The following is a 25,789-nucleotide window of genomic DNA, read 5'->3' as shown; positions in this document are numbered from 1 at the left end:
CTGTCAGTGCTCAGACCATACGCCGCACACTGCATCAACTCGGTCTGCATGGTCGTCATCCCAGAAGGAAGCTGACGCACAAGAAAGCCAGCAAACAGTTTGCTGAAGACAAGCAGTCCAAGAACATGGATTACTGGAATGCCCTGTGGTCTGACGAGACCAAGATAAACTTGTTTGGCTCAGATGGTGTCCAGCATGTGTGGCGGCGCCCTGGTGAGAAGTACCAAGACAACTGTATCTTGCCTACAGTCAAGCATGGTGGTGGTAGCATCGTGGTCTTGGGCTGCATGAGTGTTGCTGGCACAGGGGAGCTGCAGTTCATTGAGGGAAACATGAATTCCAACATGTACTGTGACATTCTGAAACAGAGCATGATCCCCTCCCTTCGAAAACTGGGCCTCATGGCAGTTTTCCAACAGGATAACGACCCCAAACACAACCTCCAAGATGACAACTGCCTTGCTGAGGAAGCTGAAGGTAAAGGTGATGGACTAAACCCAATTGAGCACCTGTGGCGCATCCTCAAGTGGAAGGTGGAGGAGTTCAAGGTGTCTAACATCCACCAGCTCCGTGATGTCATCATGGAGGAGTGGAAGAGGATTCCAGTAGCAACCTGTGCAGCTCTGGTGAATTCCATGCCCAGGAGGGTTAAGGCAGTGCTGGATAATAATGGTGGTCACACAAAATATTGACACTTTGGGCACAATTTGGACATGTTCACTGTGGGGTGTACTCACTTATGTTGCCAGCCATTTAGACATTAATGGCTGTGTGTTGAGTTATTTTCAGAAGACAGTAAATCTACACTGCTATACAAGTTGTACACTGACTACTCTAAGTTATATCCAAGTTTTAGTTCTATAGTGTTGTCCCATGAAAAGATATAATGAAATATTTGCAGAAATGTGAGGGGTGTACTCCCTTTTGTGATACACTGTATTTCAGAACAATGGAAGTTGCATTCTTGACCAGAATCACAGGGGTCGTACTTGAATGACGTTGACCTCTGATGCATCGCTGTGGCATTTAGAGTTGACTTCAAGAGTGTGAGTGTCATTACTGGTGATGATAAAAACGATAGAGGATGAGTTGAAGGTCACCCTTTTCTTAGGCCGGTCATCACGGCTCTGTGACATCACAATGGGGCGTATAGGTTGGCTGGTGCAGGTCAGCGGGCGTTCTTTGATGCTGCGTTTCAGGCGGGCAAGACGGGAGCACACCAGTTGCAGCAGGCAGCGCCGGAACTAGCCAAAAATACACATGCAGTCAGAAAAAAGTTCAATTTTAACACTTACAATAGAACTAACAGATCATTACTGCTTTGTCATTGATAAGTTTAAAGTTTCAATAATGCTTTATTTATTTAAGCCGTTATTACATTCAGTAAAAACACATCAAGTGGTCATTCGGTATGTCCTGCATATATCCACTATGTCATATGTACATACATAGCATGATATTCTGCTAGCACACCAGCGCTGAGATTCTGAACTCCTCGGTTCAAAACTCGGCGTTGCCACCGGCCAGCTGGGCGCCATCGAGCGGGCATAACTGGCAGTGCCTGCAGCAGACACGGTTCTGCTATGGCGGGATGACCGGACTATGTGGGTGGGGTCTTCAAAGCTGTGTAAGGACCCTGACTGATAGAGAGGCGCCTGTGCAGAATGCATAGGTGAAAAACAGTTTCGCAAAAGGGCTGCGCGCGTGTCGCCAGAGGCATGAGCAGCAATATACCCACCTCGACTGCAATCAGGGATCCTCCAGCAGGGGATGACAAATTGACTATGCTAAATTGGGAGAATGCATAAATAAAATAGAAAAAAAAGTATTTTGGCATGTTGAGAAGCTGTTGCTGGCAATTGCTGCTTTCAGACATCTGTGATAGTAAATAATAAAATCAGAATATTGGCTTGGCCATGCAAGCACCTTTAGTTTATTTTTTAAAGAACCAGTCTGAAATGATTTTGACATTATCCTGTTGAAACCTTCCTACTGATGGTGTATAATGCCCTAGTTTCAGAAAAGCAGCTCGTCATCACAATGCTCAGAATTTTATATTTTGCTGTGGGGTTTGGGAATAAAGTTGCTGTAGTGCTGTAGAACATCATTGATTCTTTGTCGTCTGTGTAACGGTTGTTCCTTGCTGCTTTTAGGTTGTCTTAAAATATTTTTCCTAGTGACTGATGGCTTTCTTCTGCTTTCCTCATCATAACTTTGTTATGAAAACATGTTATGAAATCCTGTGGGTCACACCTGCCAGGGGCGATTACTTCTGGTTTCCTAAACTTTCCACTTCAAATTTTAAACAAGCTGTAGTGACAAGGATGTTGAAGGTTGAAGGATGTTGTTATGGCTCTGTATCATTTTATCCAAACATCATTTTATCTGCTTAGTGGTGATGCTATGGTGCTGTATAATAAGGATGTTTGGGAAACCTGTTAATGCGTTCCATTGTCCCATGGAACTACATACACTGATCAGCCATAACATAAAAACCACCTCCTTGTTTCTACACTCACTGTCCATTTTATTAGCTCCACTTACCATATAGAAGCACTTTGTAGTTCTACAATTACTGACTGTAGACTGGTAATGGTCAGGACCACTAGAGAGGTAGGTATAGGTATTACATGGGTGGTGGATGATTCTCAGCACTGCAGTGACACTGACATGGTGGTGGTGTGTTAGTGTGTGTTGTGCTGGTTTGAGTGGATAAGACACAGCAATGCTGATGGAGTTTTTAAACACCTCACTGTCACTGCTGGACTGAGAATAGTCCACCAACCAAAACCGACCAGCCAACAGTGCCCCATGGGCAGCATCCTGTGACCACTGATGAAGAGCAGCAATAGATGACTGATCATCTCTGACTTTACATCTACAAGGTGGACCAACCAGGTAGGAGTGTCTAATAGAGTGGACAGTGAGGGGACACGGTATTTAAAAACTCCAGCAGCGCTGCTGTGTCTGATCCACTCACACCAGCACACCACCACCATGTGTCACTGCAATGCTGAGAATGATGCACCACCCAAATAATACCTGCTCTGTGCTCCTGTGGGGGTCCTGACAATTGAGGAACAGGGTGAAAGCAGGCTAAAAAAGTATGTAGAGAAACAGATGGACTACAGTCAGTAATTGTAGAACTTTAAAGTGCTTCTATATGGTAAGTGGAGCTGATGAAATGGAGAGTGAGTGTAGAAACAAGGAGGTGGTTTTAATGTTATGGCTGATAGGTGTATATTTTAGGCTAAAAGAAATGTAAAATAATGGGGCTGTTTTTGACACTTATACACTGAACATAACACAAGTATAATATCAAAACACTAAAACACAATTAAATACAGTTAAAATTAATAGAAAAATACAGTAAAACTTGCAGTTTATTTTTTTACAACAAGCGTTTTAGACCCGGAAAAGCTGATTCTCACAATTTCTCAGAACCCCCCGCTATAACACAAGTTTATAAGTGAAACAGTAAGGAAAGTACAGCTAAACACAACTCATACTTACAAGCTGAGCGCTGAACAAAGCGGCTGTTCATTGTTAATTTGAAGTGAAATAAACAATTTTTAGATGGCTGAACACATTAAATTTACGGGCACGTCGAATTTAAGGGTACAAATTTCTTCCCGAGGTGCGTCGAGTTTCAAATATTTCGAGTTTGGGGGACGTCGAGTTACAAGGTACCACTCACTACTTAGTTTGTTTCAGATAATAATAATAATAATAATAATAATAATAAGTTAAACTTATATAGCGCCTTTCTCAATGCTCAAGGACGCTTTACAACATTTTACAATACAATACAATACAATACTTTTACAATACAAAAACTATGAAAAATGCTCAGTAAAGAGAAGTGTTTTAAGCAAAGATTTGAAAATAGTGAGGGAAGACGCAGAGCGGAGAGCCAGAGGAAGGGAATTCCAGAGGCGAGGGGCAGCACAGGTGAATGAACGGCCACCCATAGAAGCCCGCTTGAACCTGGGTACAGCCAATAAGTCAGAGTCAGAGGACCTAAGACTGCGACAGGAAGAGTGATACGTTAGTAAGTCAGCTAAATATACCGGGGCCAGGCCATGTAGCGCTTTAAATGTAAGTATAAGTAATTTATATTTAATTCTCAAAGAGATAGGTAACCAGTGCAGCTTAGCCAGTACAGGTGTAATATGGTCATATTTTTGGGAAAATGTAAGGATCCGAGCAGCAGTAGTTTGGATACGTTGGAGAGGGCGGAGGGTTTTGGCAGGAAGCCCATATAAAATTGAATTGCAGTAGTCAAGCCGGGAGGTGACTAGAGCATGGACCAGAGTCTCAGCAGAGTCTTGTGAAAGCAAAGGACGAAGGCGAGAGATATTGCGCAAGTGAAAATAGGCAGATTTGGAGACCGATGCTAAGTGGGAGTCAAAGGAAAGGTGAGAATCGAAAAGGACACCAAGATTACGAGCACAATTTGAGGGACAGATGGCAGTGGAACCAATATTAAAAGTCACATCAGAGAGAGTAGAGACAGCAGATTTCGGACCAATAAAAAGAAACTCAGTTTTCAGAGCATTAAGCATTAAGTAATTATTATGAAGCCAGGAATGTAACTTTTGTATGCAACTGGTAAGCGAGGGGGGAGGCACAGGGTCAGAGGGTTTGAAGCTAATATATAGTTGAGTATCGTCAGCATAGCAATGAAAGCTCAGACCAAACTGGCGTACAAGGGGGCCAAGAGGGAGCATGTAGATGGTGAAGAGGAGGGGTCCAAGGACCGATCCTTGAGGAACACCTTGTGGAACCGGAACGGTAGCAGATGAGTGGTGACCAATGCGAACAAATTGACACCTGCCAGTGAGATATGATTTAAACCAGGAGAGAGCCGTGTCCATGAGACCAATCTCAGACAGGCGTGCCAAGAGAATGTTATGATTAATTGTGTCGAATGCTGATGAGAGATCAAGTAGGAGGAGAATAGAGACAAGACCGTTGTCAGAGGCAAGAAGAAGATCATTTATAACACGAATTAGGGCAGTTTCAGTACTATGTTTAGAACGGAACCCTGACTGAAAGATTTCAGATAAATTATTAGCATCAAGGTAGTCGAGCAGCTGGGAGGCTACAACTCTTTCTAGAATTTTAGCGAGGAATGGAAGGTTGGAAATGGGTCTAAAATTGCTGAGAATGGACTGGTCTAAACCGGGTTTCTTAATGACAGGGGTGACAGCAGCAAGTTTCAAGCCATCAGGAACCAATCCAGAGCTAAGTGAAAGATTGACAATGTGGGAGATGGGAACAGATAAAGTAGCACAGCAGAGTTTGAGAAGGGCAGTAGGAGCAGGGTCAAGGAAAGAGGTGGCAGATTTCGATGTAGATATAATTCTCTCAATGGTACCAGCGTCAACAGTGGAGAAGCACGGAAATGAGCAAGAGGATAGAGAAATGTAAGAACCAGATATAGTGGAGATAGATTCCGAAGTGGAAAGTTCACTATATATGCCCGACACTTTATCTTGAAAGAAAGTGAGAAAAGAGTTACAGAGATCCGACGACGCAGTGACAGAGTTAGATGGGGGACACAGAATCTTATTAACAATAGAAAAAAGTCTAGACGAGTTATTGCCAGCTTTTTTGAACTCAGAAGTAAGGTAGCTAGATCGAGCAGCATTTAAAGCTGCTTTATAACTGGCCAAGTGGTCCGCGAGCGCCAAGGCATGAACCTGCAGAGACGTTTTTTTAAACAGACGTTCAAGCCGTCGGCCCTGGGTTTTTAAGGTTCGAAGCTCAGGAGTATACCAGGGAGAGGAGTGAGAGGAGGGGACAACCCTAGTTTTAACAGGAGCAAGGACCTCAAAAGTATTTGTGAGAGCCTGATTATATATATTCACAGCCTGATTAACAGAGTGCTGAGACGTGACAGAGACAAAGTTCGAGGATAGTAGGGTAGCAGAGAAGGACAATGGGTTAACAGAGGAGAGGTCCCGATAGGTGATTACAGTCTTAGATGAATGAGCGAGGGCAGGCAGTGAGAGACTCGAAGTTATAAACAAATGATCCGAAACACCAATGTTGTGTCCTTGAAGATTACTGATATTATTAGTAGTGGAACAGATAAGGTCCAGGATGTGACCATGTTTATGAGTAGGAAAAGTTACATATTGTTGAAAATCAAAGCAGTTAATTAATGACAGAAATTCAGTAGAATAGGCCATAGCGGAGGTCTAGGCCTATCCACAAGAGGGCAGTGTAGCACAATTTTGTTTTATCCAACTACAAACAACTGACACTGGTTCCTGTCTAAGTGACTTGGTCTTGGTCTTCAAAGCACTGATCCCTTGTATGAGGTGAAGCTCCAGCCTGGTTGGTAAAAGCTGGAGGTACACCAGCCTCTTGTGGATAAGATTGGACACTTAATAAATGCATTTACAACATAACTGCTTATCTACAGTATATCTGGTACACAAGCAAGGACGGATTAAGGATAGTCTGGGCCCCTGAGCAATCTATTTTGTATAAGTTTCTTTCTACTCTTCTTTCTTGCAAAGTCATCCACTAATTCATCAAAATTAAGCTGTCTGACCAAATCTGATTCAATGGCCAGAAGTGACAGTGAGTTCAGGCGGTTTTGGCGCATCCTAATCCTGAGTTCATTCTTAATACGAGCCAGTTTGGAGAATGAACGCTCCCCTTCACAATTTGTGATAGGCACAGTCAAAAAAAGTCTAAGTGCTATGTAGACATTTGGAAAGGTTGACTGTAAATTCAAATTTATCATGGTTTTGAGCATTTTACTAGGACATTTTTCTTTTTCTGTTATGAATGATTTGTATTGTATCAATTCATCTGCCAGGCTCATGTTCAGATCTGAAGGATATGCTGCAGCGAGTGAGTTAGCCTTTAAAGTGAGCTCACTGTTGGACATATTGTCAGGCATGAAAAGAACATCAAATAGCTCAGTTAAGTGTGTGTATGCATTCAAACTGCTTGAAATTGCTTGTCTTAAATTTAAATAATTGCAAAATTGCTAAATTAATTTGTGTCTCTGCGCTTAAGAGAAATTTAACATAATAATTTTGAAACAATACAAATTCAGAAACATTAAGTAAGGGCCTGAATCACATATTTGCAACAAAACGTCTGTTATGAAATATGGTAGCTTGCCTGGCAATTTGTAGGTCCCTAGAAAGTCAAGGAGCCATGGTAAACGACTTCTATGGAAGTCAAGGGCCCCATAGCAGGGGCCCTCGTGATCAAGGGCCCTCTAATGGTATGCCCTGCTCTTCTCTAGGGCCCCCTGGTAGGGGCTCTCATAACCAGGGCCCTCTAAAAATATGCCCCCCTCTTTCCTAGGTCCCCTAATAGCCAGAAGTCGAAGTCAGAGCAGTGCCACAACGCCTCATCCATTTTCATAAGGGGCCCAAAAGCATGGCTAGGGCCCCCAAAAGCATGGCTAGGGCCCAAAAGCATGGCTAGGGCCCCCAAGAGGCCCTGGGGTCAAAGTACCTAATAGTCAGAGGATCCTTAAAATGGAGGGCCCTCGGAAATAAAAATATATTGTATCATAAATGTTGATAGGCATCGCAAAATGTTTTGGGCCAGGGCCCCCCCGGGGCCCCCTGACCTCAAGGGCCCCTGGGCGCTGGCCCCACTGGCCCGGTCAGTAATCCAGCCATGTACACAAGTACAATTTAAGTATGTTACAAACTTTCAAGTCATTCACCTTTCTGCTCATGAAGCCATATATAACGGGGTTGTAGGCTGTACTGGATTTGGCAAAGAATGATGGGATTATGGCAACAGTTGGAGAGACCAGAGTCTGCTTGCCGAAAGCCACCAGCATGGAGACCACTGCATAGGGCGTCCAGCACATTAGGTAACAGAAAATCATCAGCAGGAACATGGCTGCCACCTTCTTTTCATAGCGCAGGACTTTAATGATTTGCACTGTCTGCAGATCTTCTATGGACCGCAGCTGAAGAAACAAACAAAGGTAAGGTACAATGTTAAAAGATACAAATACAGTACACTAAGTAAAATATCAGTTCTTAACAGTCAAGGACCATTTACTGAAGCCATAACATTAAAACCACCTCCTTGTTTCTACACTCACTGTCCATTTTATCAGCTCCACTTACCATATAGAAGCACGTTGTAGTTCTACAATTACTGACTGTAGTCAATCTGTTTCTCTACATACCTTTTTAGCCTGCTTTCACCCTGTTCTTCAATGGTCAGGACCCCCACAGGACCACCACAAAGCAGGTATTATTTAGGTGGTGGATGATTCTCAGCACTGCAGTGACACTGACATGGTGGTGGTGTGTTAGTGTGTGTTGTGCTGGTGTGAGTGGATCAGACACAGCAGCGCTGCTGGAGTTTTTAAATACCGTGTCCACTCACTGTCCACTCTATTACACACTCCTACCTAGTTGGTCCACCTTGTAGATGTAAAGTCAGAGACGATCGCTCATCTATTGCCACTGTTTGAGTTGGTCATCTTCTAGATCTTCATCTGTGGTCACAGGACACTGCCTACGGGGCGCTGTTGGCTGGATATTTTTGGTTGGTGGACTATTCTCAGTCCAGCAGTGACAGTGAGGTGTTTAAAAACTTCATCAGCACTGCTGTGTCTGATCCACTCATACCAGCACAACACACACTAACACACCTCCACCATGTCAGTGTCACTGCAGTACTGAGAACAACCCACCACCCAAATAATACCTACTCTGTGGTGGTCCTGACCATTAAAGAATAGCATGAAAGGGGGCTAACAAAGCATGCAGAGAAACAGATGGACTACAGTCAGTAATTGTAGAACTACAAAGTGCCTCTGTATGGTAAGTGGACAGCTAAATGGACAGTGCATGTAGAAACAAGGAGGTGGCTTTAATGTTATGCCTGATCGGTGTAAGTGCAAAGAAATTGAATTAAAAAGAATTAAAACTTAGCCACCAAAAGTGTACCTTTGAAGCTACGTTTGCTTTGTTTGTATTTTCCACATACACATGTTCATGTAATGCTGGTAAGTTGCAGGCAATAATAACAATAAGGCTAATTAGCAACATACTGAATGCAACTAGGATCTGATAAATCAACAATAAGCAAACTATTAATTATTATATAGGAAGTGTGATAGAAGATTGAGTAAGGGGCTTCTTATAAAATCATATAAAAGTATTTCACATATTTAAAGTGTAAGATGGTTTTCAAATATCCAGTAAGGTTTATAAGAGCACTGTTTATAAGGTCACAGAAGAGAACAGAACAACCAGATAGAACGTGCAAACATAAACATAACAAGGATGTAAAAACAAAAGATATCTAAGGAAGACAGGTTATCACATAACAAGACCAGAATTATTTGGAACATAGCAGACTCTATGGCGCTATGGCACCAAGATGTATCTTCTTATTTTTTAATAACACATGTGTATGTAAAAATGATCTTCCTGATGATTCTCTTGTGCCTGACTCCGAGGAGGAGGGGTTGGCGATAGGGTTTAAAGGACCTATGTAAAATTACTTAGTTGTTCTGTATGCTTCTATGCTGTATGTAAGAATCCACAATTGTGCTTTTATTAAACTTCAATCCAGCTAAAAAGAATCTCTTGTGTCTGAGTTTGCTTTCTGACAGGAAAAGTTCCACCACAGAAGTAAGAGTAAAAACTGAGCTGTGGCAGAGCTAAATATCCTCCACTGACAGTGATTCAGCAAGAATTAGGTAGGCGGCATGTGGTATTACTCTGAAGAAAAGATCAAAGTAGAGCAGTCAAGTACTTTTTATTACCCCTTTAATTTCTTATTGCAGTGAACAGTGGTGCATTTCAAATTTGGCTGCTTTAAGGTTATATTGTCTGTGGTGTATCATTAATACAAAGAATGTTCCGGTCTTTTAAATCTGATCTTCTGGTCTTTTAAAAAGTAACATGATTTGTTAGTGCTCCAACACTACTACTGCCCTTCTGACACAATCAGTGCCCCAACCCCACTAATGCCCATCTAACATGATCAGTGCTCTAACCCTTCTGATGCCCATATAACATGATCAGTGCTCTAACCTTATTAATGCCCATCTAACATGATCAGTGCTCTAACCCTTCTGATGCCCATATAACATGATCAGTGCTCCAACCCCACTAACGCCCATCTAACATAATTAGTGCTCAAACACCACTCTGACCACACTAATGCACATCTAACATGATCAGTGCTCTAACCCCACTAATGCACATCTAACATGATCAGTGCTCCAATACCACTAATGCCCATCTAACATGATCAGTGCTCTAACCCCACTAATGCCCATCTAACATGATCAGTGCTGTAACCTCACTAATGCCCATCTAACATGATCAGTGCTCCAACCCTACTAATGCACATCTAACATGATCAGTGCTCTAACCCCACTAATGCCCATCTAACATGATCAGTGCTCCAACCCTACTAATGTCCATCTAACATGATCAGTGCTCTAACCCCACTAATGCCCATCTAACATGATCAGTGCTGTAACCTCACTAATGCCCATCTAACATGATCAGTGCTCTAACCCCACTAATGCACATCTAACATGATCAGTGCTCTAACCCCACTAATGCCCATCTAACATGATCAGTGCTCCAACCCTACTAATGTCCATCTAACATGATCAGTACTCTAACCCTACTAATGCCCATCTAACATGATCAGTGCTCTAACCCCACTAATGCCCATCTAACATGATCAGTGCTCCAACCCCACTAATGCCCATCTAACATGATCAGTGCTCCAACCCTACTAATGCCCATCTAACATGATCAGTGCTCTAACCCCACTAATGCTAATCTAACATGATCAGTGCTCCAACCCCACTAATGCCCATCTAACATGATCAGTGCTCCAACCCTACTAATGCCCATCTAACATGATCAGTGCTCTAACCCCACTAATGCTAATCTAACATGATCAGTGCTCCAACCCCACTAATGCCCATCTAACATGATCAGTGCTCTAACCCCACTAATGCCCATCTAACATGATCAGTGCTCCAACCCTACTAATGCCCATCTAACATGATCAGTGCTCTAACCTCACTAATGCTAATCTAACATGATCAGTGCTGTAACCTCACTAATGTCCATCTAACATGATCAGTGCTCCAACCTCACTAATGCCCATCTAACATGATCAGTGCTGTAACCTCACTAATGCTAATCTAACATGATCAGTACTCTAACCCTACTAATGCCCATCTAACATGATCAGTGCTCTAACCCCACTAATGCCCATCTAACATGATCAGTGCTCCAACCCCACTAATGCCCATCTAACATGATCAGTGCTCCAACCCCACTAATGCCCATCTAACATGATCAGTGCTCCAACCCTACTAATGCCCATCTAACATGATCAGTGCTGTAACCTCACTAATGCCCATCTAACATGATCAGTGCTCCAACCCTACTAATGCCCATCTAACATGATCAGTGCTCCAACCCTACTAATGCCCATCTAACATGATCAGTGCTCCAACCTCACTAATGCCCATCTAACATGATCAGTGCTCCAACCCTACTAATGCCCATCTAACATGATCAGTGCTCTAACCCTACTAATGCTAATCTAACATGATCAGTGCTGTAACCTCACTAATGCCCATCTAACATGATCAGTGCTCCAACCTCACTAATGCCCATCTAACATGATCAGTGCTCCAACCCTACTAATGCCCATCTAACATGATCAGTACTCTAACCCTACTAATGCTAATCTAACATGATCAGTGCTGTAACCTCACTAATGCTAATCTAACATGATCAGTACTCTAACCCTACTAATGCCCATCTAACATGATCAGTGCTCTAACCCCACTAATGCCCATCTAACATGATCAGTGCTCCAACCCCACTAATGCCCATCTAACATGATCAGTGCTCCAACCCTACTAATGCCCATCTAACATGATCAGTGCTGTAACCTCACTAATGCCCATCTAACATGATCAGTGCTCCAACCTCACTAATGCCCATCTAACATGATCAGTGCTCCAACCCTACTAATGCCCATCTAACATGATCAGTGCTCTAACCCTACTAATGCTAATCTAACATGATCAGTGCTGTAACCTCACTAATGCCCATCTAACATGATCAGTGCTCCAACCTCACTAATGCCCATCTAACATGATCAGTGCTCCAACCCTACTAATGCCCATCTAACATGATCAGTACTCTAACCCTACTAATGCTAATCTAACATGATCAGTGCTGTAACCTCACTAATGTCCATCTAACATGATCAGTACTCTAACCCTACTAATGCCCATCTAACATGATCAGTACTCTAACCCTACTAATGCTAATCTAACATGATCAGTACTCTAACCCTACTAATGCTAATCTAACATGATCAGTACTCTAACCCTACTAATGCTAATCTAACATGATCAGTACTCTAACCCTACTAATGCTAATCTAACATGATCAGTACTCTAACCCTACTAATGCTAATCTAACATGATCAGTGCTGTAACCTCACTAATGTCCATCTAACATGATCAGTGCTCCAACCCCACTAATGTCCATCTAACATGATCAGTGCTCCAACCCCACTAATGTCCATCTAACATGATCAGTGCTCCAACCCCACTAATGTCCATCTAACATGATCAGTACTCTAACCCAATTAATGCCCAACTAACATGATCAGTGCTCCAACCCCACTAATGTCCATCTAACATGATCAGTACTCTAACCCAATTAATGCCCAACTAACATGATCAGTGCTCCAACCCCACTAATGCTAATCTAACATGATCAGTGCTGTAACCTCACTAATGTCCATCTAACATGATCAGTACTCTAACCCAATTAATGCCCAACTAACATGATCAGTGCTCCAACCCCACTAATGTCCATCTAACATGATCAGTACTCTAACCCAATTAATGCCCAACTAACATGATCAGTGCTCCAACCCCACTAATGCTAATCTAACATGATCAGTGCTGTAACCTCACTAATGCCCAACTAACATGATCAGTGCTCCAACCCCACTAATGCTAATCTAACATGATCAGTGCTCCAACCTCACTAATGTCCATCTAACATGATCAGTGCTCTAACCTCACTAATGCCCAACTAACATGATCAGTGCTCCAACCCAATTAATGTCTATCTAAAATGATCAGTGCTCTAACCCCACTAATGCACATCTAACATGATCAGTGCTCTAACCCCACTAATGCACATCTAACATGATCAGTGCTCTAACCCCACTAATGCACATCTAACATGATCAGTACTCTAACCCCACTAATGCCCATCTAACATGATCAGTGCTCTAACCCCACTAATGCACATCTAACATGATCAGTGCTCTAACCCCACTAATGCACATCTAACATGATCAGTGCTCTAACCCCACTAATGCACATCTAACATGATCAGTGCTCTAACCCCACTAATGCACATCTAACATGATCAGTGCTCCAACCCTACTAATGTCCATCTAACATGATCAGTGCTCCAACCCTACTAATGCCCATCTAACATCATCAGTGCTCCAACCCCACTAATGCACATCTAACATGATCAGTGCTCTAACCCCACTAATGCACATCTAACATGATCAGTGCTCCAACCCTACTAATGCACATCTAACATGATCAGTGCTCTAACCCCACTAATGCACATCTAACATGATCAGTGCTCTAACCCCACTAATGCACATCTAACATGATCAGTGCTCTAACCCCACTAATGCACATCTAACATGATCAGTGCTCTAACCCCACTAATGCACATCTAACATGATCAGTGCTCTAACCCAATTAATGTCTATCTAACATGATCAGTGCTCTAACCCCACTAATGCCCATCTAACATGATCAGTGCTCCAACCCTACTAATGTCCATCTAACATGATCAGTACTCTAACCCTACTAATGCCCATCTAACATGATCAGTGCTCTAACCCCACTAATGCCCATCTAACATGATCAGTGCTCCAACCCCACTAATGCCCATCTAACATGATCAGTGCTCCAACCCTACTAATGCCCATCTAACATGATCAGTGCTCTAACCTCACTAATGCTAATCTAACATGATCAGTGCTGTAACCTCACTAATGTCCATCTAACATGATCAGTGCTCCAACCTCACTAATGCCCATCTAACATGATCAGTGCTGTAACCTCACTAATGCTAATCTAACATGATCAGTACTCTAACCCTACTAATGCCCATCTAACATGATCAGTGCTCTAACCCCACTAATGCCCATCTAACATGATCAGTGCTCCAACCCCACTAATGCCCATCTAACATGATCAGTGCTCCAACCCCACTAATGCCCATCTAACATGATCAGTGCTCCAACCCTACTAATGCCCATCTAACATGATCAGTGCTGTAACCTCACTAATGCCCATCTAACATGATCAGTGCTCCAACCTCACTAATGCCCATCTAACATGATCAGTGCTCCAACCCTACTAATGCCCATCTAACATGATCAGTGCTCTAACCCTACTAATGCTAATCTAACATGATCAGTGCTGTAACCTCACTAATGCCCATCTAACATGATCAGTGCTCCAACCTCACTAATGCCCATCTAACATGATCAGTGCTCCAACCCTACTAATGCCCATCTAACATGATCAGTACTCTAACCCTACTAATGCTAATCTAACATGATCAGTGCTGTAACCTCACTAATGCTAATCTAACATGATCAGTACTCTAACCCTACTAATGCCCATCTAACATGATCAGTGCTCTAACCCCACTAATGCCCATCTAACATGATCAGTGCTCCAACCCCACTAATGCCCATCTAACATGATCAGTGCTCCAACCCTACTAATGCCCATCTAACATGATCAGTGCTGTAACCTCACTAATGCCCATCTAACATGATCAGTGCTCCAACCTCACTAATGCCCATCTAACATGATCAGTGCTCCAACCCTACTAATGCCCATCTAACATGATCAGTGCTCTAACCCTACTAATGCTAATCTAACATGATCAGTGCTGTAACCTCACTAATGCCCATCTAACATGATCAGTGCTCCAACCTCACTAATGCCCATCTAACATGATCAGTGCTCCAACCCTACTAATGCCCATCTAACATGATCAGTACTCTAACCCTACTAATGCTAATCTAACATGATCAGTGCTGTAACCTCACTAATGTCCATCTAACATGATCAGTACTCTAACCCTACTAATGCCCATCTAACATGATCAGTACTCTAACCCTACTAATGCTAATCTAACATGATCAGTACTCTAACCCTACTAATGCTAATCTAACATGATCAGTACTCTAACCCTACTAATGCTAATCTAACATGATCAGTACTCTAACCCTACTAATGCTAATCTAACATGATCAGTACTCTAACCCTACTAATGCTAATCTAACATGATCAGTGCTGTAACCTCACTAATGTCCATCTAACATGATCAGTGCTCCAACCCCACTAATGTCCATCTAACATGATCAGTGCTCCAACCCCACTAATGTCCATCTAACATGATCAGTGCTCCAACCCCACTAATGTCCATCTAACATGATCAGTACTCTAACCCAATTAATGCCCAACTAACATGATCAGTGCTCCAACCCCACTAATGTCCATCTAACATGATCAGTACTCTAACCCAATTAATGCCCAACTAACATGATCAGTGCTCCAACCCCACTAATGCTAATCTAACATGATCAGTGCTGTAACCTCACTAATGTCCATCTAACATGATCAGTACTCTAACCCAATTAATGCCCAACTAACATGATCAGTGCTCCAACCCCACTAATGTCCATCTAACATGATCAGTACTCTAACCCAATTAATGCCCAACTAACATGATCAGTGCTCCAACCCCACTAATGCTAATCTAACATGATCAGTGCTGTAACCTCACTAATGCCCAACTAACATGATCAGTGCTCCAACCCCTCTAATGCTAATCTAACATGATCAGTGCTCCAACCTCACTAATGTCCATCTAACATGATCAGTGCTCTAACCTCACTAATGCCCAACTAACATGATCAGTGCTCCAACCCAATTAATGTCTATCTAAAATGATCAGTGCTCTAACCCCACTAATGCACATCTAACATGATCAGTGCTCTAACCCCACTAATGCACATCTAACATGATCAGTGCTCTAACCCCACTAATGCACATCTAACATGATCAGTACTCTAACCCCACTAATGCCCATCTAACATGATCAGTGCTCTAACCCCACTAATGCACATCTAACATGATCAGTGCTCTAACCCCACTAATGCACATCTAACATGATCAGTGCTCTAACCCCACTAATGCACATCTAACATGATCAGTGCTCTAACCCCACTAATGCACATCTAACATGATCAGTGCTCCAACCCCACTAATGTCCATCTAACATGATCAGTGCTCCAACCCTACTAATGCCCATCTAACATCATCAGTGCTCCAACCCCACTAATGCACATCTAACATGATCAGTGCTCTAACCCCACTAATGCACATCTAACATGATCAGTGCTCCAACCCTACTAATGCACATCTAACATGATCAGTGCTCTAACCCCACTAATGCACATCTAACATGATCAGTGCTCTAACCCCACTAATGCACATCTAACATGATCAGTGCTCTAACCCCACTAATGCACATCTAACATGATCAGTGCTCTAACCCCACTAATGCACATCTAACATGATCAGTGCTCTAACCCAATTAATGTCTATCTAACATGATCAGTGCTCTAACCTCACTAATGCACATCTAACACGATCAGTGCTCTAACCCCACTAATGTCCATCTAACATGATCAGTGCTTCAACCTTACTAATGCCCATCTAACATCATCAGTGCTCCAACCTCACTAATGTCCATCTAACATCATCAGTGCTCCAACCTCACTAATGTCCATCTAACATCATCAGTGCTCCAACCTCACTAATGTCCATCTAACATCATCAGTGCTCCAACCTCACTAATGTCCATCTAACATCATCAGTGCTCCAACCTCACTAATGTCCATCTAACATGATCAGTGCTCCAACCTCACTAATGTCCATCTAACATGATCAGTGCTCTAACCCAATTAATGTCCATCTAACATGATCAGTGCTCCAACCCCACTAATGTCCATCTAACATCATCAGTGCTTCAACCTCACTAATGTCCATCTAACATCATCAGTGCTTCAACCTCACTAATGCCCATCTAACATGATCAGTGCTCCAACCTCACTAATGTCCATCTAACATCATCAGTGCTTCAACCTCACTAATGCCCATCTAACATCATCAGTGCTCCAACCTCACTAATGCCCATCTAACATCATCAGTGCTTAAACCTCACTAATGCCCATCTAACATGATCAGTGCTTCAACCTCACTAATGTCCATCTAACATCATCAGTGCTTCAACCTCACTAATGCCCATCTAACATCATCAGTGCTTCAACCTCACTAATGTCCATCTAACATCATCAGTGCTTCAACCTCACTAATGCCCATCTAACATCATGAGTGCTTCAACCTCACTAATGTCCATCTAACATGATCAGTGCTCCAACCTCACTAATGTCCATCTAACATGATCAGTGCTCCAACCTCACTAATGTCCATCTAACATCATGAGTGCTTCAACCTCACTAATGTCCATCTAACATAATCAGTGCTTCAACCTCACTAATGTCCATCTAACATCATCAGTGCTTCAACCTCACTAATGTCCATCTAACATAATCAGTGCTCCAACACCACTCCAACCCAACTAATGCCCATCTAACATGATTCGTGCTCCAACCCTACTAATGCCTGTCTAACATGATCAGTGCTCTTATCCCACTAATGTCCATCTAACATGATCAGTGCTTCAACCTTACTAATGCCCATCTAACATCATCAGTGCTCCAACCTCACTAATGTCCATCTAACATCATCAGTGCTCCAACCTCACTAATGTCCATCTAACATCATCAGTGCTCCAACCTCACTAATGTCCATCTAACATCATCAGTGCTTCAACCTCACTAATGTCCATCTAACATAATCAGTGCTCCAACACCACTCCAACCCAACTAATGTCCATCTAACATGATTCGTGCTCCAACCCTACTAATGTCCATCTAACATAACCAGTGCTCTAACCTCATTAATGCCCATCCAACATAATTAGTGCCCGAACCCTACTAACATCCATCTAACATGATTAGTGCTCCAATTCCACTTATGCCTATCTAACATAATCAGTGCTCTAACCTCACTAATGCCAATCTAAGATGATTGGTGCTTCAACTCTACTAATGCTCATATAACATATTCAGTGCTCCAACACCACTGATGCCCATCTAACATGATCAGTGCACTAACTTCACTAATATCCAGCTATGTTGTGCCCATCTAATTACATTCCTGCTAAATGGAAATCCATTTGCTGTAAAATCCAGTGGAACTGGACCTTTTTATAAGATTGGAGGCACCAAAGAGGCAGTAAACTGAACTGGAAATGTGTGAACTATTAAAACATCAGATCCTAATTCAGAAAATATGTAGGGGAAACCATTATGCCAGTCTTTAATCTGTGTAGGAAGTGAAACCTAAATATTCATTTATTCATGTCACAGATGTTCTAAGAAGATGGCAGCATATGAGCTGTGTCAGAGTCAAACACCCACCACTGAGACTAGCACGGTTGTATAGTGAGAAGTAGGTCAGCAGCAGGCGGCAAGGGTATTACTGTGAAGAAAAGATCAAAGTCAAACAGTAAAAAGCTTTTTCATTCCCCCGTGAATTCTGATGCAGAGTACAGGGATGCATCACAAATGATGCTGTATTAAAACCATAGTGTCGTTGTTTTTTTATTTAAAAAAAAGCTGAAATATTGGTGAAGCACAGCTTAAGGGTCCTGGGAGCTAGGAACAGTTTCTGTTTGTGTACTTTGGCATGTCTCCTGCATCTCTTCTGGGTAAAAAGTAGCTTGCGTCAGTGAATCATATGGTCCTTTATATGTCATATGTCATTTATTTATTAGTTTGTTTGTTGCAAACAGCTAACAGGGAGGAAATTGGAGTATTCTAAGGTAACCAAAACAAAACATGACCTGCTAAAGACCCATGTTACTGTGCAGCACCCACTCTAGCAGATCTGCTAAATCTTCTAGAAATATTTTTTCATCTCCACAAACTTGACAATCAATTCTTTTCTTTGAGTAAATTAAATATTACAATAAATTAAATTAATCTCTTCTTTACTGAATGACTGTGTATAATTTGTTATGTACTGTAAAGGGCAAAGCTCTGTAATGGGTGGACACCCTCTCCAGTGTTTTTGGGTTGAACACTGCAACTGCAGCGGGATATTTCCCTAGGATTTTGAACTCTCAGATTTTGAAACTCAGCTATGCTATTGGTCAGCTGGGCACCCCCTAGCAGGCACAAATGCCAGTTGCCTGCAGAAGGCAAAATTGGCAACTAGTCTGCAGGGTGGGAAAAGACTGGACTTAAACGGGGGTGGGGTCTTCCACACTGCATAAAATGTAGCCTGAGGCGCTTGAACAGAAGTTCAATAATGCGAAAATCAGCGTGTGACTCTCCCTGCGTGAGACTGACCTTGAGCGTGAATCTGCCAAAGTATGGGTGAATAAGTATGCAACAGTAAGCGTGTTTCAGGCAAACATGTCCTCCTTAGACAGGATCGGGGTCTCAAGCAGCAAAAGACTAATTGGCTAAGCTAAATTGGGAGATAACAAGCGAAAATGCATAAATAAAATAGCAAAAAAAATATGTTAAAATGGTAATTTTGGCTGTTGAGTGGTGCATGCTAGCCCACTCAGCTCTGCTATCAGCCGACCAAGCACTTGTATGGACAATCATTGGCTACTGCCCACAGTAGGGCACACAGGGTGTGTGTTAGTTATGGCTCTCCTCAGTCAGGAGTAGACATTTGGACCAGCAGAGGTGAAACACGATTGAGTAACATGGTACGACCAGGTTAGGAGAAAAAGTGGGAAAAACTGTTATAGTAAATTGTAAATATTTCTTTATAAATAGCATCTGGATATCCTTTTCACCATTTACTCTCAGCATCAGGACCACCTGGCTCCATCACATACATGACTTCTCTATAAGCCGTTAAGACTAAATAAAGCTAACTCTAATCTGACAGATGGAATTATACACCGAAAATAAATGTCAGCCCTCGTAATGCTAATTTCACTGTCTGGGGAAATGGAGTAAGTGAAATAGTGAATGACATGTAGACGTAGAACAGTTCTGCTGTGTTGTAAATTATTTGTATGAGTACAGTGTATGACAAAATTAAGGTTTGGAATAGCCCAGTCAGGGTATGTTGAGGTGCTGCAGAAGGACCTTAGAGGTGTTCAAAATCCTCCAGTCTCTCTACATAGTGGTACAACTAGTCACTTTTTCACATAGATAATACAGATGTTGCATAACCTTTATTTATTTTTATTCCTATATTACATTTTGTATGATGATCTAAAACAAATAACAAATATGCAAAAATTGTGAAAATGAGGATGATAAAAGAAAAAAATAATAATGCTACCTAAGATGTACTTACCATGTGTACAGTGTACAAAATGTTCCCATAGCAGTAGACCATGATCCCCACAGGAACAAAGAAGCAGAACAAGAGAAACAAAAGGATAAAAGCAGCATCATTGGGGTCTCTAGAAGCCCAATCCAATGAGCAGCCCAGTTGGTGGATCTCGAGGGTGTATCTGTTCCATCCTAGCAGCGGAGCACCAGTCCAAGCAAGAGCATAGAGCCAAATGTGAGTGATGGCCCTCCAAGCCCAAGGGAAATCAACAACTTTGGCATGTACCACCCGAATGTAGCGTTCATACGCCAGGGCACATAGGGTCATAATGGACACAATACCTGAAAATGACAAGAAAAAAGATTTGTCAGCAAAAAAGGACTAAGAAACAGTATAATTCTTAAATGTCTACCAGGATCCATTAGTGCCATGTTTCATAGTGCCAATGCTGGGAGAACTCACAACTAACTCACAACTAGCTCACAACTTGGGTCAGTGAATCATATGGTCCGTGTCATTTATTTATTAGTTTGTTTGTTGCAAACAGCTAACAGGGAGGGAATTTGAGTATTTCAAGGTAACCAAAACTAAGCATGACCTGCTAAACTCCTAACATACAGTGATCAGAGGTAAGGATTGATGCAGGTTCCTAAGACCCATGTTACTGTGCAGCACCCACTCTACCAGCTGTGCCCCCATCTTCTGAAAATATTTTTCTCAAGAAAAAGTACTTACGTCTGGGGAACAGTAAAATTAATAAATGTCTACCAGGATCCATTAGTGCCATGTTTCAAAGTGCCTATGCTGGGAGAACTCAAGTGCCAACTAAGTGCAAAGGCCTGACCTTTTCCTCTGCATACCTATAACACACTGACCCAATTATTTAGACAGTGACTGGTTTAAGAAAAACTTTAAGCAATCATTCATACACCATATACCAAAAGTATGTAAACACCAACCATAAGCTTACTGAATATCCCATATGAACAGTGAAATGAATTTTGCATTGCCTGCACACTTTGGAAGGGCTTTCTACACGACTTTTAAGTGTATTTGTAGGTAATTGTGCCCATCTTAATCAAAAGAGCATTTGTGAGGTCAGATGATGATGTTGGACAAGAAGGCCTGGCTTGTAATTGATGTTCTGGTTTAAATTGCTGCTTAATCTTCACAATAACCAAACCAACTCTGTGCAAACTGATTATTTAGAACTATACAAGAAACATGTCAAGTACACTTGAGGTCAGAATTTACATTGTGGTATTAAATTAGATTTTGAATTTTTTTACGCATTTTCTCCCCATTTTCCTCCCGATTTAGTGCACTCAATTTTATCTTCCGCTGCTGAGAGATGCCAGATTGCATCCAAGGAGAGCACGTCACTGTACATGCCTCTTCCGACATGTGCACAGCCCTCCTCTTCTCGCCCATGCATTCTGCACAGGTGTCTCTTCCGCCAATCAGGGTCCTTACACAGCGTATGAAAAGCCACCCACCCACACATAGTCCCTGCAGATATGGTGGCCAATTAGTATCTGCTGCAGGCACTGCCAATTATGCCCGCCAGATGGTGCCCAGCCGACCGGTGGCAACACCGAGTTTTGAACCGAGGAGTTCAGAAACTTGATGCTGGTGTGCTAGCGGAATATCCCTCTGCACCACCGCAGATTTTGGGATTTTAATAATTTTTGCAACTGTCCATTTTCTGTAACTGAATGATTGGAACACACTTCTTTGCCATGAAATACTTCTACATAAAACGCTTATTTATTTTATATATTTGTTGTGGACTTTGACACATACACTGATCAGCCGTAACATTAAAATCACCTCCTTGTTTCTACACTCACTGTCCATTTTATCAGCTCCACTTACCATATAGAAGCACTTTGTAGTTCTACAATTACTGACTGTAGTCCATATATTTCTCTACATACTTTGTTAGCCCCCTATCATGCTGTTCTTCAATGGTCAGGACCCCCACAGGACCACTACAGAGTCCTCCGTCTCCGACTTTACATCTACAAGGTGGACCAACTTGGTAGGAGTGTCTAATAGAGTGGGCAGTAGTAATGGGTGGGTCGCGAACCATCCGGCTCTTTAGAGTGAACGACGGGATCCGGCTCCTGACTGGGAGCCGATTCGTTTTTTTCCGAGGTTTTTTTCTGTCAAAGCCGCACGTGATTGGTCAAGATACGTGGTGGCGTTTGTGTGTTTACACTGAGCAGGAGGGGAGGGGTCACACACACACACACACACACACAGCGTGCACATGAACAGGAGGGAGAGAGAGAACTCAGCGCTTTACACAGCCAGACATTACACGCTGGAAAGGTGAGGAACATGAGTGAGAGGAGACATAGTAAAGTTTGGACACGAGAAGCCCCTTTTACAGAGAAGTTCAGACCCACTGAACCAAGTGTTCACTGGGAGACCAAGTGTTCAGTCTACCCACACCTTATACATGTGATGGCACATAGACTGTGTATCTGTCCCCTCAGAGAGAATCTTTTTTAACAGGGCAGATCATAACAGAAAGGAGAAACAGGATCAAGCCATCAAAGATGAGCTGCTTGGTTTTTCTGAATGCCAATCTTCACTAAATACTTACAAATACTGTCACCTGGATGCTGCTTTTTCTTTTTGTTTTGCACATTTAATATTTTTAATATTTAGTTGAGTGATGCTTCGTTGATGTTGTTTTGTTTCACTCTAGATGCTTGTTTATTTTGTTTTGTTTATTAGGATTTTAACGTCACGTTTTACACTTTGGTTACATTCATGACATGAACGGTAGTTACTCATTACACAAGATTCATCATTTCACAAGGTTATATTGAACACAGTCATGGACAATTTAGTATCTCCAATTCACCTCATTTGCATGTCTTTGGACTGTGGGAGGGAACCGGAGCACCTGGAGGAAACCCACGCAGACACGGGAAGAACATGCAAACTCCACTTCACCTGGGGATCGAACCCAGGACCTTCTTGCTGTGAGGCGACAGTGCTACCCACTTAGCCACCCTGCCGCCCCACTCTAGATGCAAATTTACAAATAATATACACAATCAGACCTTTTTGACTAATTGAGATGGGTCTTTGTTTTTTATAATTTATTGTTGTAGCACTGTTCCATGTTGGGTATATAAAAAAAGCCATTTAAACAATAAACATTTGATACAATGTTTTTTACATTAGTAATTCATTTTACATGAAATTTGGTAATAAATTAATTTAAGCAACAAAAAAATCTAAGGAGCCACTTTGGAGCCGAAAGAGGTAATACATTTTAAATCTCTTTTTAGAGAGCCGAGCCAAAAGAACCGGCTCTCTAAAAAGAGCCGAAATTCCCATCACTAGTGGACAGTGAGTTGACACGGTATTTAAAAACTCCAGCAGTGCTGCTGTGTCTAATCCACTCATACCAGCACAACACACACTAACACACTACCACCATGTCAGTGTCACTGCAGTGCTGAGAATCATCCACCACCTAAATAATACCTGCTCTGTGGTGGTCCTGACCATTGAAGAACAGGGTGAAATCAGGTTAAAAAAGTACGTAGAGAAACAGATGGACTACAGTCAGTAATTGTAGAACTACAAAGTGCTTCTATATTTTAAGTGGAGCTGATAAAATGGACAGTGAGTGTAAAAACAAGGACGTGGTTTTAATGTTATGGCTGATTAGTGTATATTGGGTCAAAATGATACATAAAGCTACTACTACTTCACCACTGAGTAAAATTCATCAATTATTCGTTCATTAAATAATCTTTAATTAAATTTTATCCTAATCAGGCATAAAGTGAGTCTAGTGTCTTAAATTAAAACATGTTAGTTTACTGTTGATTATTCAGTCATACTGTAATCCTAATTACACCTAATTAAACCTAGGGACAATATAGAGCAGCCAGTTCACTCACAGGTATGTTTTGGAAAATTCCCATCAGTGGCTGATCTGACAGGAATGGTTTAGAATGGCAGGAACCACGGGTGGTAGAGGCTCCAGACTTTTACCACACAGCACCTTCTCCACTATAGTACTGCCCTAATTCTTTCACTATGTTTAACAAATCCTACATAATACATGTTTGATTATTTAATGAGAGAAAAACTGACCGAAGAGGCTGTTGCTGAATCCGTCCCACACACACGTGGAGCTGTTCCACACCCACCCGCGCTCCAAACACGAGATGAAGGTGAAGTTGATCCCGATCACCGACACCAGCAGGTCACTCACACTGATGTTAAGCAGCAGCAGGTTGGTGGGGGTGCGCAGTTTCCTAAACTTATAATAAAGTACAATAACAGCCACGTTGTTACAGAACCCCAGAGCACCGATAGTCCCGATAGTAAAAGCGAGAAGTTTGTAAGTCCCGACCGCGAATGGAAGAGTGTCGGTGTGCGTCCGGGTCCCGGTCTGGTTCACAGCAATCATCGCGTAAGGGATGCGCATTCCGCCATACTGATGCACTGCTGCACAGCTTCAGATCTGGCGCTCTTCTAAACTCCAGCTGTGCACCCAACAGACAAATACGGGTCTCTCTCTCTCTCTCTCTCTCTCTCTCTCTCTCTGTGTGTGTGAGTGTGAGTGTGTGTGTGAGTGTGTGTAAGTGTGAGAGAGAACAAGCGCGCGTGCTGATGTGCGCGCTCTCACCAGCAATACCAGATCACGTCACCCCTGATCAATACAAAATATTTATTAATTCATTGATTGTCTGTTTTATCACTCTATATAAGGTATATTATTAAACCCATTAAGTTCTGGGGTTCTAACAAGACTGTAATCACGATATGTATTGGGTGGACACTTCCCCCAATATTTAGATATGCCCCCCATACCAGGGGCTCGTTCCTTAGGGCGATCGGGCGACGCACCACCAAAGGGCGAAAGGGAAGAAATGTTTCTATCACAGCTGTGACTGTTCTGGACAGTCAGTCTTGCCTTTGAATATCGTAGTCCAATCAGCGTCGAGTTGTGTTCCGTACAGTACTGCCCCTTTTGGGGCGATTTCAGTCTGATTGCTCTCATAGACTCTCATGTTAAGGCACTTTTTTTTCGAACTGCAGGCGCTGCAATACAATCTGAATGGGTTCTGGGAGGGCTCGCACTTACGTGCTCGCGTCACACGTAACCTGGTGTCGCGATCTCGTCAACATGACTACCATCACCTACCATCATTATCAGTTCGGAGCAACTCCATCGTGTCATTATGGGAAATGCCG

General features: G+C 42.3%; 1 protein-coding gene across 1 annotated transcript; it reads right to left on the bottom strand.

Annotated features, from left to right (window-relative positions):
- Positions 1 to 974: 974 nt before the first annotated feature.
- On the bottom strand, positions 975 to 25,001 carry opn3 (opsin 3). Its single transcript, XM_062995263.1, has 4 exons — positions 24,683 to 25,001; positions 20,579 to 20,898; positions 7,706 to 7,957; positions 975 to 1,244 (listed from the first exon to the last, which is right to left on the bottom strand). The coding sequence occupies exons 1-4, from the start codon at positions 24,999 to 25,001 to the stop codon at positions 975 to 977; spliced, it is 1,161 nt and encodes a 386-aa protein (XP_062851333.1).
- Between the last annotated feature and the right edge of the window lie 788 nt (positions 25,002 to 25,789).

The sequence above is a fragment of the Trichomycterus rosablanca genome, chromosome 5 (genome assembly GCF_030014385.1).
Source record: "Trichomycterus rosablanca isolate fTriRos1 chromosome 5, fTriRos1.hap1, whole genome shotgun sequence".
Lineage (NCBI taxonomy): Eukaryota > Metazoa > Chordata > Actinopteri > Siluriformes > Trichomycteridae > Trichomycterus > Trichomycterus rosablanca.
Note: the sequence above shows the minus strand (reverse complement) of the source record. Positions and strands in the feature narration are given on the sequence as shown.